Genomic DNA, 15,066 nt, shown 5'->3' on the forward strand with positions numbered 1-15,066 from the left:
ACCAGGATTGCTTCTAATGACAATTAAGTTTTGGCATAGTTTCTGATATAATTGTGTGATAGTTCTTTGTATAGTGTCCAGTAGTTTAAAGTATATAATTGTATTTATTATAGCAGTTATTTTAATGTATTTACACAGGTAACCAGACCACCGTGGGTTTTGAAACACTTTCAGCACCTGGCATGCTGCTTGTGGATTCGCATTCCCATGCAGAGTCATTTGCCGCGAACATGTTGGGCTGTCATATCGATCATAATTTGCAACTGACAGAAATATATCATGCTCAGAATTATGAGAGTGAAACTGTTAGTCTTTCCCCACATAACACAAGTCAGCTAGGAGAGTTGACCATACCAGCTTATGAGAATGTTCTTCAACACCCTGCTGGTGTGGTTAAAAATAGTGTTTTTGAGGCAGATTTGAGCAAGGAAGTGAAGGATAAAGATAATGATGTACTTCATTTTGAGGCAGACATAGGAGAAGACTTTGACAGTGTTAAGGGCAGAGTGACATGCTGTAGCAAACCGGATAGCGTAGAGAGTCCAGCATTCACAGAACAAAGTGAATACAGTTTAGTATCTGCACAACTGGAGAACACTGGAAACAGTGCATGTTTAGCAGATTCTCCTGTATCCCCTGAAGATGTCATAGTGCCAAGTTTCAACCTGTCTGCTTTGAAACAAGGGGCAATGTCAGTAGAAGAGATGCAGGAAAAGCAAGATGCTGCAGACATGGCTTGGCGGAAAGCCCAACTGCAGCGTGACCTTGATGCTTGTCACTCTCACCTTGAAGAGGAGAGTGCTTGTGTTGTTGGTAAGTTTGCTGTTCTGTATCATCCAGCGGTTAAATGATCATATGAATTTCATGCTATGTCACTCTGGTTACTGCCATAAAGTAGTTGGAACAAAGTAAAACAGGCTAAAGCTGCTGACATTATAAGCGTGATGAATGATATTGCTGCAAGGACACTGTTCATTCACTTTGCTTTTGCATTCTTTCATATTTCATTTTACTCTTGTAGGTGAGTGAGAGAGAGAATAAGCATGAGAGAGCATGCATGAGTGTATGGACACTATTTTTGTCTTTAAGAGGTGTAAAGGTCTGAAAGTGGGCCTGTCGCGCAATGGATACTTTCACACATTAGCATTCTCCCACACCTCATTACAACACAAACACTCAATAAGACCTCAAAATGAATTAAAGAATGTAATAACACAAGAGTACATATATATATATACAGGAATAGTTCACAAGTATGTTGAAACGTGATCTTAAAACCTTAGCTCTCTTGCTGTCTTTCCTCATTAATGTTCACACAGGTCGTAATCCCATGTTCACAATGGTTATACAATAATCACAGTTCCCCATTAACAATCCAGTGTTAACAAGTCACTTCTTCTCGTTCACCAATAATCCAAGTCTAACTCGTGCTGGTGTAGACTTTTAGTACACTATAAATTCGGTAAGTCCTGCGGACACTTTCCTACGTCTCCTCAAGACGGACCTTCCAATCACTAGTTTGCCACCCGGAAAAGTGAAGTTTCTTTCGCTGTACGAGACTGGTTGTCTCTTCCTTCCTGTGGGGTGTATCTGGTCACCCTTTGACCTTGGACATGTAAACAGGGCCGAAGCTGGTACTAAAGACATTACTAAAGAGGGGCAGTGGTTGCCCTGGGGCAATACCCAGCTTTGAGCTGGACCAGAAAGGGTTATAAATGTTTATCTCCCATGGCAATAAGTGAACCTGGGAGTTGCGGCTGACCATATAAGGGGTGGTGTATGTTTTCATTGCCACCAACTGGACACTGGTGCTGAATGAAGTAGCTAGATGGGGGTTGCAACAGTTGAAGGCCTATGTGGTGCCAGATTGACCAGTTCACGGTTGATTGTCCCTACTAGAATTAACTTCAATCAAAACATTGTGAAGGGGCGGCCCGGTGGCGCAACGGTTAGCGCTGTTAGCGCCTGTCACCAATACAGTGAAGGCTGGTTGCCCTGAGTTCATTTCTCGTCTCGGGCATGCTGTTCTTTCTCTGCACGTGGCATCTGTTTACAGGGCTGGCCGCCCTCCGCCAAGGACGGTCCCAAGCCCGGCTGAAAAAGGAGGAGGGTTGGGCGTGGGGCCAGCACCCCCACCCCGTAAAAACAAATCCTTGCTACCGAAACATCGACAACAGTTAAGACTGTAGTCGATGGCCTATGCCCCAGGAGGGGTGAAAGGGCCTAAAAAAAAAAAAAAAACATTGTGAAAAGTAGAAAATACATTTTCTACAAGAGGTTGGATGGATGATTTTCAAACAAAATTCCAAATAATTAAAATTTAAATGCTAATTATAAGTTTCTGTACAATTTTTCCAGATGTGTCTTCACACATGCAGAAAGAAAGCCTCAGCAGCACTGATATATATGACAGAATATCACAAGAGATTCATTCTGTTCATAACTCAAGTGCTACCATTAGCAATGTATGTGCTCCAGTATACGAGGACCAGCAAACTGAGGGTTTGTGAATTTACTGGACACAGAAAATGTCTATTTTACTTTGCTTTTAATCAACCCAAAAGTATCTTTCATTCTGAAGATAGAATTATTAGTTAAGATTTGCTCTTAAGGTAAGGCGTGAAACAGACTGTGAGATATTACATGGCTGTGAGCAAAGGTTATATAATGTCACCAAGTTAAGATCATTGGAGGCATACAGTTCCCCTTTAGTTTGATGTGAGATGCCATTGAAAGTGTTTCCTTGAAATTCTGTTTTTTTCTATTATAACTAGAAATATGGGCTTTGAATGCTAATCAAAACTTACAACAAAAGCTGAAAAAATATCTCCAGTTAGTAGAAAGTCATTTTATGACAATTCTTTTGTAGGTGACCATGAAGAAAAGGGAGTTTTACAAGACATAGCATCAGAGGATGATGTCTGCAAGGACAAGAGCATTAATAAAGCAGAGGAATGTAAACCAGAGTGAGCATCTGTCTGAGGAACTTGTTTTAGTATTGGGGTGATGGCTGTTAATGTCTCTGAATCTTGTAAGTTTGTCTTGTCTGTTGATGTGTGTCTGATGGATCGTTTACTGAGTTCTTGCCTCTGTGGAAGCTCTGTGAGGATTACTGCTTATTGGATGGGATAAGTGTGAGTTTAGTAGTTGCAGACTTGGTATAAAACACTAGCAGCCACACACCTACGTCTGTAAAATGTAGCAGAACATTTTGTTGTTGTTGAGAAATTGTGTTGTTTGTGTACCTAGAGTAGCAGAGTTACCTTCTTGTTCTTGGTGAACAACTGAGGCTTGTGTCCTTTAGTGTCTTGCACTTTTGTCTTTTCTATAGAATGTTCTTTTGAATTTTGGCCATGGATAAAGGACTTCTACGACATTTTCTTTGCCTGACTATCTTCTACCTTTTCAATATTGTAGTGATGGTGACTGGTGCTCTTTCTGTTTTTTGGATGGTCCCTGCGCATTAGGCACAATGAGGTTATGAGCACAGCACCATCTCCTTTGAGGAAAATCGGCTATGGAAGGTGCATATTATTGCTCCAGCCAGATTTCCTTGATCATTTATTACCAGTCTGCAGTGTGTTGTTGGGAGATGCACATCTGTTGTAATTATTCATGGCCATGGAGGCCATCTGCAATACCAGGAACATGATCATGGTGCACCAGTGATCATCTCATCAAACATCATACTGATACCAGAATAACAGAGTTGCCATACAACTTTCATTTCATCCAGTTCATAACATAGCCAACTTAACAAAAATCAGCATAGTTTGGACATGGTCATATATATACCACCATACTTGATGACCTCACAGTGAGGTCATTGTTTCTCAAGATCTCTCATCTGGTCACTACTACAACTACTGGAATGAGTACAAGTATATTTCATTTGCAAACATTACTGATTCTTTAGGTTTTGATTTGTATGACCAGAGACTTCATTGAAAATTAGGAATAAAATTTTGTAGTACCCAGTTAGTTTGTTCTTTTGAATGTTGCTGAAAAATGTTAGCTTGTTTTGCGAATGGAATAAAAACGCTATATATTGTGATTGTGACTGTTACATGTCATCATTTTCAGCTCTCCATTGCCACAGATTCAGAAACTGGATGTGGCAGGGGAGAAGTACATTCTTTCTGAAGAAGAGGAGTACCAGCTGCAAAAGGAGTATCGAATGGCAAGTATGATGGGCTAACCATAGTTTAGACCCTCCCAGAAAGCACTATGATGTTTAATCAGTCAAATTTCTTGTCAATTTGCAGATTCTGCACGAGATCAAGCATGGAGAGGATTTTGAAGTTGTACGTGCCAAATTGTACAGTCTAGTGCCCATAGGTAAGATTCACCAAAGTCTGGTAGGTTTAACCACAACCACAGCTTTTGAGTCAATCTAACCACAGCTCTTTGCTATATATATATTTTTGTTGTTTCTGACTTTAAACTTCCTATATTCACATCCCATACAAACCAAGATTGCTATAGGGCAAACACAAACAGTATCTTTCAACCAATCATCAACTAGCCAGAGTGACCAGAGAGGAAGGCTGCACCCCACCTAAATATACATGCTTTATTATGCATCAAAACTGAAAGAGATCAATACATTTTGGAAAGCTACTTTGAGAGTTTTTGAAGCTGCTTAAATTTGGTGCATATTTAAATGTTAGCTGGAAGTGAGTGTCAGGAGTAACTCTCTTACACTAATATTGTATGTCATGTGACTAATTTGTATAGAAAAAAACTGTTTTGTTATTTTAAAATACAGTGAGCAACAAATAAGTTGTGACACAGAATTGTACCTTCTGTACATAATGGCTGAATCAACTGATGCCAGTGGTTGAATCATTGCAGGTCTGCTGTTGAACTGTCTTTGGGTTGTCGATGAATCAATTAAGGGTTGAGGTCAAATCAACATGGTGGAATTGGTATTTTTTCCCATTTCTTTGTTGTATATAGCACCAGGTGTGTGTGTGCCTGTGACACATGCATGTGCATGATTGCAGTTGTTACTCTTAAAAGACTTTTTCTGTTGGATGAGTGCAGAAGGTGAACCAGATAATGATCATGTATGTGCTCTTGTGGAAGTGCTGGTGGAGGAAGCTGTGAAGAATAGGGAACTCACGGACATCGCCGTGGAAATTCTGACGAGTTATACCAGTAAGTAGTTTAGTGGAGCTAAATTTTGGGAGGAGTCATAACTGCTGAATGTAGCTCAACAAATTCTAGCAAAGAATTTCATCATGTTCTCTGTTACATGCTGAGAGACAACTACAACTACATTAATGTAAAAATTACTGTAATGTCTAAATGTAACATTGGACTAACCACACAAATGGCAGAAATAGTATTAGCATGCTAGGAAAACGGTGGCTAATGCTAAACCATTGCAAAAGCAAAGTAGTAGCAATTGATAAATTTTGCTTCAAGTTTGCTGTTAACCCAAACATTAACTTTCAGATGTTCTTAATGGACCCAATCTACTTAAAATCCTCAGACACAGTGCAGAGAAATATGTGAAGGTCAGATATTTTCTGTGACCTCTTTTATCTATGTAGATTCATCGTATATTAATATCACATAATTTTATCTTTGCAGTTACAGAAATGCTTTATTTAGCTGATACTTTAACATGAATGTTCTTTTCTATTATTATTTTTCTATATTTTGTTTAGCTTAGACCTTTTAGGTAGTTTTTTTATATCACAATTTACTTAATGAAACTTTCACAGTCTCACTCAGGTTGTTGGTTAGTACTGTGAAATCTGCTGAGCTTTGGGAGGGTTTTGTATAGCTGTGTGGTGACTGGTATGTTTATGCATGAATAGGAAAACCTGGCATCCTGTGTTGCAATGCAGATTAAAGCTTGTCACTTTTCTTACAAAGATAAGCACTTTTAGTCCTAATAGTTCAGGCTTCTAGCTATTACATTTAAAAAGTTTTTTGGTGACTTACATGGCAGTGCTTCTATTATTAAAAATTAATATGATTATGCTCATTTGTACTTTCCCCAGACGATATAGTTTTAAAAAGTTTTGGTATAGAAAGTTACATTTTTAAAAATAAATGTGTTGTCACCCTTCTTGATATTGTAAATATTAGTTATCCCTATTCTCCCTTCCATAACTGGAACAGCCAGTTGGAGGGATATATTTGGACATTCTATAAAGAAATTATTTATCCAGTTTATTACAAGATTGAAATGTTGAGTAATGGGTGTGAATAATTATTGCAGTTACAATTAACAAAGAGCGTGGAGTACCATGTCCAGTTTGCCAGTCTTCTTGCTAAGATAGTCACAGCTTCTTGCTGCTGGCCATCCTCGTAAGTGTTTATTTTTGAAAATAAACTAATGATTTTGGATAAAACAGTGTATGCTTATCACAAACATATGATCTTCGGATGTTGAAATTACAGTGATACCTCGGTTCTCGAACGCCTTGACTTTCGACCAAATCGGTATTCGACTAGGAAATTCGAGAAAATTTTGTCTTGGAATCCGAACAAATATTTGGAACTCGAACATCCGAACGTACGAGATGAGCCGAGTTGAGCCGAATGGCGTTCATTCGGCCCAGTGCGCCTTGCTTGCGTCATCAGTGACAATAACCATCCCCCTTCCCTCCTCCCTCCACATTCATTCCCTCCTGCCATAAAGTTTGGTACAGGTACAGTAAATGAAACACAATTTACTGTACTGTACTGTACATTTTATTTTTTTGTTTTAATAAATACACTTTTATTTCTTATTTCTTGTTGAGACTCATGTTTTTCTACATATTATATACAAATTAGGCCAGTAAATAGGCATTTTCTGGGGCTTGGAACGAATTAATCCAGTTTCCATTATTTCCTATGGGTTTCATTGCTTCGGTTCTCGAACAATTTGGTTCTCGACCGTCCTCCCGGAACGAATTATGTTCGAGAACCGAGGTATCACTGTATATATATATTTTATTATCAGAGTTATTTTTAGACCGTGCTAAAAGTATTGCGAAATTTAATCCGATGGTGTATGTCAGTTGCATGAGATGATGTACTCTCAGTGTTCATGTTATGAAAAAGCTTACTGTTTCATTTAGGCTGAGAAATGAGGTGTTGGACTTTGCTAAACAGTGCCTTGAGAAATGGATCATTTTTAACGGAAAGGTAAAGTATGAAGAAACACATTTCTTGTGGGTCAGATTTGACCCACTTTTTAGTATAAACGACTGAAAAATGCAAAGTGTCAACAAACTCATCGTACAGAGGGTGTCAGTCCATTGTGAAGGCTGTCATCAGCAGCACTATATCATTTAAATTCTTAAGTTTGTTTGATGGTCTGGACAAGTTGTTAAAGAGAGAGCATTAAAGGACATATTGCTGTCTGACCAAATTTAATGCAGTTATATATAAACTTTTCACTTTATTTTGACAGGGTACTCAGACAGGTGCAATACCCAAGCAACTGGAGGCCATGTACGTGGCATGTGCAGAGTCTTTCCTGCCTCAGACATTTTATAAACTGCAGGAGGATGAAGAATATATGAATTTTATATTACATGAAATGCGTGGCAAGGTGCTGAAATGTGAAGTTAACTAGTGAGTATGTTTGTGTTTTTTCTCTTGGAAGTAAAAAGAAATATGAATTTCACATTTTTATTGCTGATAATGGTTTTCATTTCAAAAGAAATATGAATTTTACATTTTTTATTGCTGATAATTGTTTTCATTCAATACTGTAAAACTGATTGCAGTGTTGTACGGTCACGTCTGCTGGAGCTGCTGCTTCAGGTGGCTGGAAGTTGTCCTTGGTCCCCAGCTTCATCAGAGGGTCATAGTAATCAAGCCCCTGTCCCCGCTGTGATACAGGAGACAGCTGTACCCGAAATGCTAGAGAAGGCAACACAGACTGAAATGTCTGTCTCTACTTCATGCTCCTCCTCAGCTTCATCATTAATGCAGGAACAAGCATCACAAACTGGAGTTGCACCAGTGGTCTCCCATGACTTTTGGTTGGACAGTTTTGTGGTATCGCCTGTGAGCAGTTGCAGCAGTGTCAATGACCACAATGATTCCATGGCTAGTGAGGAAACAGACAGCAACAGTGGCAGAGCTAAGGATTTAAGGTCACACAGTGAACTGGCCACTGGTGGCAAAAGGAAGAAGACTTTGACATGTAAGGTTTATTGTGTACAACACATTTACATTTCTCCTTTAAGCAAAATCTAATGAGTGATGTTTGTTGTTCAAAATGTCTCTGACATCTTAATATATTTTTGCCTGTCATAGTACTGTCATTGTGTGTGTCACAAACATAAAGTCAGTACTATATGGATCTGAGACATGGCGTGTGACTAACACCATCACCAACAAAATTCAGAAATTCGTCAACAGATGTCTGCGCCACATCCTCAATGTCATATGGCCTAAGAAGATGTCCAATACCGAGCTATGGGAGAGAACCAACTAAAATTCCTGCCAGCCAAGTCATCAAGAAGCGGAAGTGGGGCTGGATCGGTCACACCTTGCGAAAGCCAGCCGACAATTTAACAAGACAAGCTCTGGGTTGGAGCCTACAGGGGAGGCGCAGGGTTGGGAGACCCAGACAGACATGGAGGAGATCAGTCCAGAGCAAGGCAGAGGCAGCTGGCATGACATGGTCCCAATTAGAAAGGGATGCCCAGAATTAGATCCTATGGCGTGGTGTAGTTGGGGTCCTGTGCTCCACTGGGAGGGAATAGGAACAAGAAGAGAGTGTGTGTGGGTGTAGGTATTGATGTGCATGTGTGCTTGAGTTCTTTTAGGTGTGCACCATGAATTGCTGTAGCAAGAGTAGAAGGTTTATAAATACTTCTATGGTGAAAACAAAAGACTGAATTTACTATGCATTTTCATAAGCTGAAATGTAGTTCAGACACTGTTCTTGCAGAAATGCACCTATGTGTCACATTCTCACTGTATGTGTGATTGTTGTGTTTATGCATATTTGTTTTGTTGGGAGGATGTGTATTAATGATTTTCAATTATGTTGAGCAGTATAAAAAAAAGGCTTGATTATTATTTGTTTTAGACTAATTTTCATACTAATAATAATTCTGCATGGCTATTATCCAAGAGCCAGTTTGTCCATGTGTGAGGGAAAAAAGTATTCCTCTCATGTTTTTAAGGCAGGGAAAAATGCCTGTTTATCATTGGTCTAATGACATTTGTACAGAAGAAATGTTTTTTTTATTATTTGTTTCAGCCCATGGAAGGGTTCAGAGATGTCAAGTTCTTATGGAACACCTGCAAGGTAAACAGAGCACTACAAGTCTCAGCAACAATCCATACCTGGCACCCTCTACCTCTACTTGCCTGGGAGCATCTTTTCATGAAAACAATGAGCCTTCACCTGTGCTGATGAGCATCAGGCAGAAAACAGAAGAGATGGTGACTCAGGACATGCTTGTATCATCTGTGGAGAGAAAAATGTTTGACTTTTGTGATGGTCAGCTTCATGATATGTTGCCAGTTTTGGTGGAAAACACAAATTTGCAGGTTGACAAAAAGGATCTCCCCCATGAACAAATTCTGATGCTTTCACCCTCAAACAAGAAATGCAGCACTGTATTACAGCAGCCTTCTGCACAAGCTTCTCCAAATGTGGTTGCTAACAGCAGTTGCCAGTCAAAAAGTGCATTTACTAGCACATCCAGTCACCTTGGATTTGCAGATGACGATTTCCCACTTCACCATGCAGATACAGCACATCCTCTTAAGGAGTTTTTGAGATCCGAGTCTCCAAGTCAGAAGAAAAATTCGTTTAAGTCAATTGTGTCTGATATTTTTGGAAAGGCTGCGTCTGAAATGCAGCAACAGTCCGATAGTGCTGTAACACCAGCAAAAAGCAGCACCATGGGTGAGAAAGATATTTCAGTGGTTGATATGCCTTTTTCAGTGTCATCCGAAAACATCAGAACTGTTGATGCTTATCAAAATGACTCACAGTCTGTGGCTAGCGTGAACAAACAACCTACTACATGGATTGTTTCTCCAAATGAGACCATGGAGCCAGTTGCTGGATGCAAAGAGTTAAATGCACAGGACAGCGTTGGAGAAAATAAGTATCACCTAACACCACCGGAGTACTTGCTTGGAGGGACAGGTGACATGGGAATGGCTGACAAGCAAGCAACACAAGGTTCACTTCAGAAAGGTGTAGGTGATGCCTGGCTTATGATTATGGCTTATGGTTGTGATGACACAGATGTTAGAGACAGTGACAGTGATGACCTCAGAGATGATGTTTTGGGGGAGGCTGGAAAAACTTTTGCAACAGTGCCAGAAGAGTCAAAAGAGATGGAAATGGATTTCAGTTGTAAACAGACTGATAGCACTTCTGTGCTGTCACCATCTTGTGGCACAGACCTGCTCCCATCAGCTGCTGAGCCTTATCCAGGAGAATGCCAGCCACATCAGACACATGAGAGAAAAAGGAGTGCATCTTCCGAGGTTGATGACAGAGCAGCAGTGGAAACTTCATCTTGTGAGTTGGATGTTTTGATTCAACCATTATATAAAAAGAATGACCTAGCAAAATATTCTTCTGATGGGAAAACTCAGCCAAAAAAGAAGAAGACCAAGTTTCGTCCACTACATCTTTCATCAAAGCCTTGTGAGGAAGTTCCTAGTTTGACAAAATGGATTCCTGGGGAAGTCATATGCACAAACTGTGGTGCCAAAGGTCACTTGCGTTATGAGTGCTCAGAGCCTTGTCAGTCAATTTTGTTGTGAACTTGTTAAGCTAGGATTTTATGTTGTACAGGGTGGCACACAAAAAAACAGCAGATCTCCAGGCCAGTGTGAGCATGTGTTTTGAACTCTTTTTTAAGAAACTTCCCCAGGAATCCATTTTGGTAACGCGTGTCGACAGAGTATGATGGATGGCGCTGATCTTTATAGGCAGACTGACACGCAGGTGTGACTTGTTTAGCGAGAGTCATGTCTACAGTGACAATGAATCCCTGATGGATAACTAAAATCTGATGTTGGTTTCACCCACCTTTATGTGATGTGGCGGACAAATGGAGAGAAAAATATCGGGGATGCATTGTGCATGTGTTAAAAATTGTTCATGTGTGCTACCTTGTTTATTACTGATCTGTGCTTTCTTTGGTACCGCTTTTTGATATTAAAAGAACAAGTGAAACTGGTTGTTGGCACTGTGCATTCTGCGTATGTGTGTAACAAAGATCACAGATGTATTGGGGTTGAAGTGTTAAAAATAACATCGTTTCATTTGTGCTCCCCTTTCATTAGTGTATGCATTTATTTTTTTACTGCTCTCTTTCTCACACACATACCAACAATGTGTTCTGTATTATCACCCACTTGCAATAAATATTTTAAAGCATGTTGTTAACAAACTGCACCTCACCAAATTTATCATTCCAATCATTTTCACACACTGAACAGAAATTTTCTGTTTTTAGTGATAAAAATTGTATGTTTTGCTGGCAGTTATTATTATGACCTACACTCTTAAACCTCTCACAACTCCTAGCAATAATTATTACAGGCCCACACATACAAGGTGCATTTGTTAATTCTGTTTCAAGAGTGATATTGCAATTGGTATAATGGCCTTGGCAAAAGCACTTCTTGGCAACCAGTTGCTTCCAACACAGTTCAAGAAATGTCTGCAAAATTTTCTTTTTTTTCAATTTGAAACAGAATCTCATCATGGTGTTCTTTTAAAACTGGAGAGAGGATTTAGTTGCAATCTAAACTTTTTAGGGAAAATGATTCAGAACATTTGCTAAGTCCAACTTGGCATTTCCCTGGCCTCTTTCTTTTTAGCTTTCAGGACCATGGGTTGCATATGTTGTTAACATTCCTCTTCACAGTGGCGACCTGCCTTGACTGAGTTAAAAGCAAAAAAGAGGAAGTATCCTTTCATGTACAGCTGGCATGCATTTCTAGACTATGTCATTGTAAGATAGTTTATGGATCTTTATCATCTGTAGAGGAACACCTAGGTAGCAGTTAAACAAGTTTTCAATAATTGAGAATGCCTGACACATTAAACATTAACTCACTCGTATGAAATGTCTAAGAGAAAAAGGGGTAGTAACATTACAGTGACATTTGTATATGATCTGCATATGAGAGAGAAGCGAGAAGGATGCAGTCAGCATCTCTCTGTCCAAGAGAAGACTTTACTACTAGCTGTAAAAATGACACAGAAAGTACAAACTAATCCCAAATATTTGATGCAATATGCTAGAGCTGACAGAATTTTGAGAAGATAATTGTTTTAGGACAAATACAAACAATAACCAGTCTACATAGCCTTAAAACTTGACTCTTCACGGTAAAAAAGTTAAAAAAAATACACCCTGAATTTTTTTTGTTAAATCTAGCTCTAGTTATGAAATTGAACATGGCTCATAGTGCTGTGGCTATCCTCTCTTATTTTGCAAACCAATGATACCACATTCAACAGGTTTTTTATATATTGATCAGTGTGCGATGCCTACAACCTATGTTAAAACATGTAATAACATAATAAATATAATTAGAACTTTCTCAGAGAAAAATCAACAACTGAAATTTTCATCTATCAAATATTTATTTGTTATGACAGGAAACATTTACCAGCAATAGCAACTGAAAGCTAATTTGCAGAAAATAAGTCAACACACTTCCCCAACCCCGCGAGCATTTTATGCAATTCTGAAGTGCAGAACACACATTCATACAGTTACAATAAAAACTATTCAAAATGTTAATCAAACTCAACAGGTGTCACCAGTTGAGATAGTTATAAAATTAGTCCGAAACATCTCCCCAAATAAACAAGAGTGCCTATAGCAGTCCTGGTTAATATTTTTGGGGATTTACTGTCAGATTTTTTCAACCTGCAATTGTGGAGACTGAAGATGTACAGAAATCATCACAAAATATTGCCAAAAAAAATAAACCCATCAGTATTGACTGTCAGTTTATTAAAATAGCTGTTTATATTAGTCTGTTTACTTCTTCCCCTACACCACAAAAAGGATAAGATGTTTTACGGATATACCAAAGAGATTTTAGTAGCTATGACCATCTCCGTCTGGCAAATATCCACTAGGCCCCTACAAAATCCAATGTTGAAATCTACTTTTAATATTAATGCTTATCATTAGGAACACATCCTAAGCTATGCAAAGACTGTACAAGTTGGACTAAAACTTTCTCAACAGTCCAGAAACTATTGAGCAAGCTTTCATAGATGCCAAATAACAGTTAAACTGGTAAAAGCCTAAAGGCACCAGTCCCTCTCTTTTAAAGTGACCAAATCATCTGAACGGCTTTGGTGAAGCCCACGTCATTGACATTGAAGTTGATAAGTCCAGCAAAGCCAACAATGCTGATGACATACCACAAATACTGAATCCATGGGACAAATTTCACCAGGTAATCTGTCAGCACACCACGCATCCCCCTGTACATGTAATAAAAATGCTTTGAAGAAAATTACTGAAACTAAAGAGAGTTTCTACTATTTTAATAAGAATATTCACAGCTTGATTGCAAAGTTATAAGAAATAACATCTTACCAGTGCCCATGGAGGTATACAAATGTTGTAAACAAATGGTCCATAAGGGGTCCCTGTACAAACAGAGCTGCTGGCATGATGCCCAGCATTGACACAGCCACAATTCTTTCAACTTTCCAGTGAGTAGAGGCCATCATGAGATGACCTTTCCCCCGTTTTTCTTCTGCAAGACAATTCACTCTTTTAATACCTTTTCTCTAATTCAAGCAACATATATAGAATTAGAAATAAAAAAGATACATGGTCATTTTCCACAGTATGGATGATAAATGACCATACTGAGGATGATAAAATATGATTGGTATCTCACCAACAGTTCAATTCTGGTATTTAAAAAAATGTCTGCCTTCACAAGCAGTCCCAGATTTTACTAGCATGCCAAAATATGACAAATGCCATTTGTATATAATGTAACACTCGAGCACTTTAATGACCCAAGGTCTAAACTCTAAAGTATTAAACTTATCTTACACCCCCAATCTTGTTTTATGTGCTTTCAATTTGACATAAATAATAATTAAAAAAAACCCCTAAAACTACAGTTACCTGGTGTAAAAGGACCACGTCGTGCCCGAAAGTAATCCAAGGTATTAAGAGAGGAGCTTGTGGTAAAGATCTTATTTGCTGACACAGAGCTGAGGGTAACATCCTTGTTCCCAATGTGCAAAAACAACCACCTTGTGCCTGGATATTAATAAATGACAATGATTTCGCCTCACAAAACAAATATTCTAAAAGAAATATTTACAAATCGTTTATCTCAGGTAATTAGGCAACTGTCTAAAACTCATAAATAAAAATTAATTTTACACACCATAAAAGGCGCCTTTCATGAACTAATGCACATACCATTTTTTGAACATTTTTTTCCGGGCAACGGTTGCCTTAAAAAAATTCTTACTACCCTCCATTTTTATGGTTTTATTTACACCAAATGAAACATGTTTAAGAAATCTGTTATGCACGTCACATAAAAAGGCATCGAATAAATTCTGAAATGCAGCTTTCGCAAATAAACAATACACCTCCGAGGTCAAAACTAAATGCGCACTGACAAGGGCGGAAGAAAAACGACTTGCAGGATGACATGCAGTCTCAAAAGAATTAAAATAATAAATCAAGAAAACAACAAACTGGAAAAGCGGTCTCACAATTTTGTTTACGTTCGAAAAGCACGGGAACAATAAAAGTGTTACGTGAGGCACGGTTACTGAGGTCGACTCGAGAATGCACATAATCGTACCAAAATATTTTAGCAGGAAAATCTTAAAAAATTTAATGGTATTTCTATTATGTTTCTATCTATGATTCTGTATAGCCTTAAGGTCAAGGAAGGAAAAAAAAGGAAGCTGGACTTAACCTCGGCTGCAGGTTCTCAGCATCGCTAGACTCGCCATTTCACAAGGTCAGTGCTGAGGTGAAGGATGTTGTCAGACAGACCGGAAGTTAGCGGAGAGTTGTCTCCCGTTTATTTACGGATGTTGTGTCAGTTGTTATGATG

The 15,066-nt window shown here is 38.7% G+C and overlaps 2 protein-coding genes across 8 annotated transcripts in view; one reads left to right on the plus strand and one right to left on the minus strand.

Annotated features, from left to right (window-relative positions):
* The window catches only part of LOC112565119, a 21,065-nt gene extending 9,892 nt beyond the window's left edge, over positions 1–11,173 (plus strand). For all 7 annotated transcript variants that reach the window (XM_025240420.1, XM_025240417.1, XM_025240419.1 and 4 more), the window contains 12 exons: positions 139–813; positions 2,359–2,502; positions 2,870–2,966; positions 4,084–4,180; positions 4,266–4,338; positions 5,047–5,160; positions 5,461–5,522; positions 6,236–6,324; positions 7,083–7,149; positions 7,418–7,581; positions 7,737–8,158; positions 9,227–11,173. In XM_025240420.1, the coding sequence (XP_025096205.1) occupies positions 139–813; positions 2,359–2,502; positions 2,870–2,966; positions 4,084–4,180; positions 4,266–4,338; positions 5,047–5,160; positions 5,461–5,522; positions 6,236–6,324; positions 7,083–7,149; positions 7,418–7,581; positions 7,737–8,158; positions 9,227–10,755 (3,533 nt within the window). In that variant the 3' untranslated portion in view covers positions 10,756–11,173. The remainder of the gene's footprint in view (positions 1–138; positions 814–2,358; positions 2,503–2,869; positions 2,967–4,083; positions 4,181–4,265; positions 4,339–5,046; positions 5,161–5,460; positions 5,523–6,235; positions 6,325–7,082; positions 7,150–7,417; positions 7,582–7,736; positions 8,159–9,226) is intronic.
* Positions 11,174–12,573: 1,400 nt separating this feature from the next.
* On the minus strand, positions 12,574–15,043 carry LOC112565124 (putative succinate dehydrogenase [ubiquinone] cytochrome b small subunit, mitochondrial). The gene is made up of 4 exons (XM_025240426.1): positions 14,926–15,043; positions 14,112–14,249; positions 13,566–13,728; positions 12,574–13,450 (listed from the first exon to the last, which is right to left on the minus strand). Exons 1-4 carry the CDS (start codon positions 14,960–14,962, stop codon positions 13,291–13,293), a joined length of 498 nt encoding a protein of 165 aa, XP_025096211.1. The 5' UTR covers positions 14,963–15,043; the 3' UTR covers positions 12,574–13,290.
* Positions 15,044–15,066: the final 23 nt, after the last annotated feature.

This window comes from Pomacea canaliculata, linkage group LG5 (assembly GCF_003073045.1).
Source record: "Pomacea canaliculata isolate SZHN2017 linkage group LG5, ASM307304v1, whole genome shotgun sequence".
Lineage (NCBI taxonomy): Eukaryota > Metazoa > Mollusca > Gastropoda > Architaenioglossa > Ampullariidae > Pomacea > Pomacea canaliculata.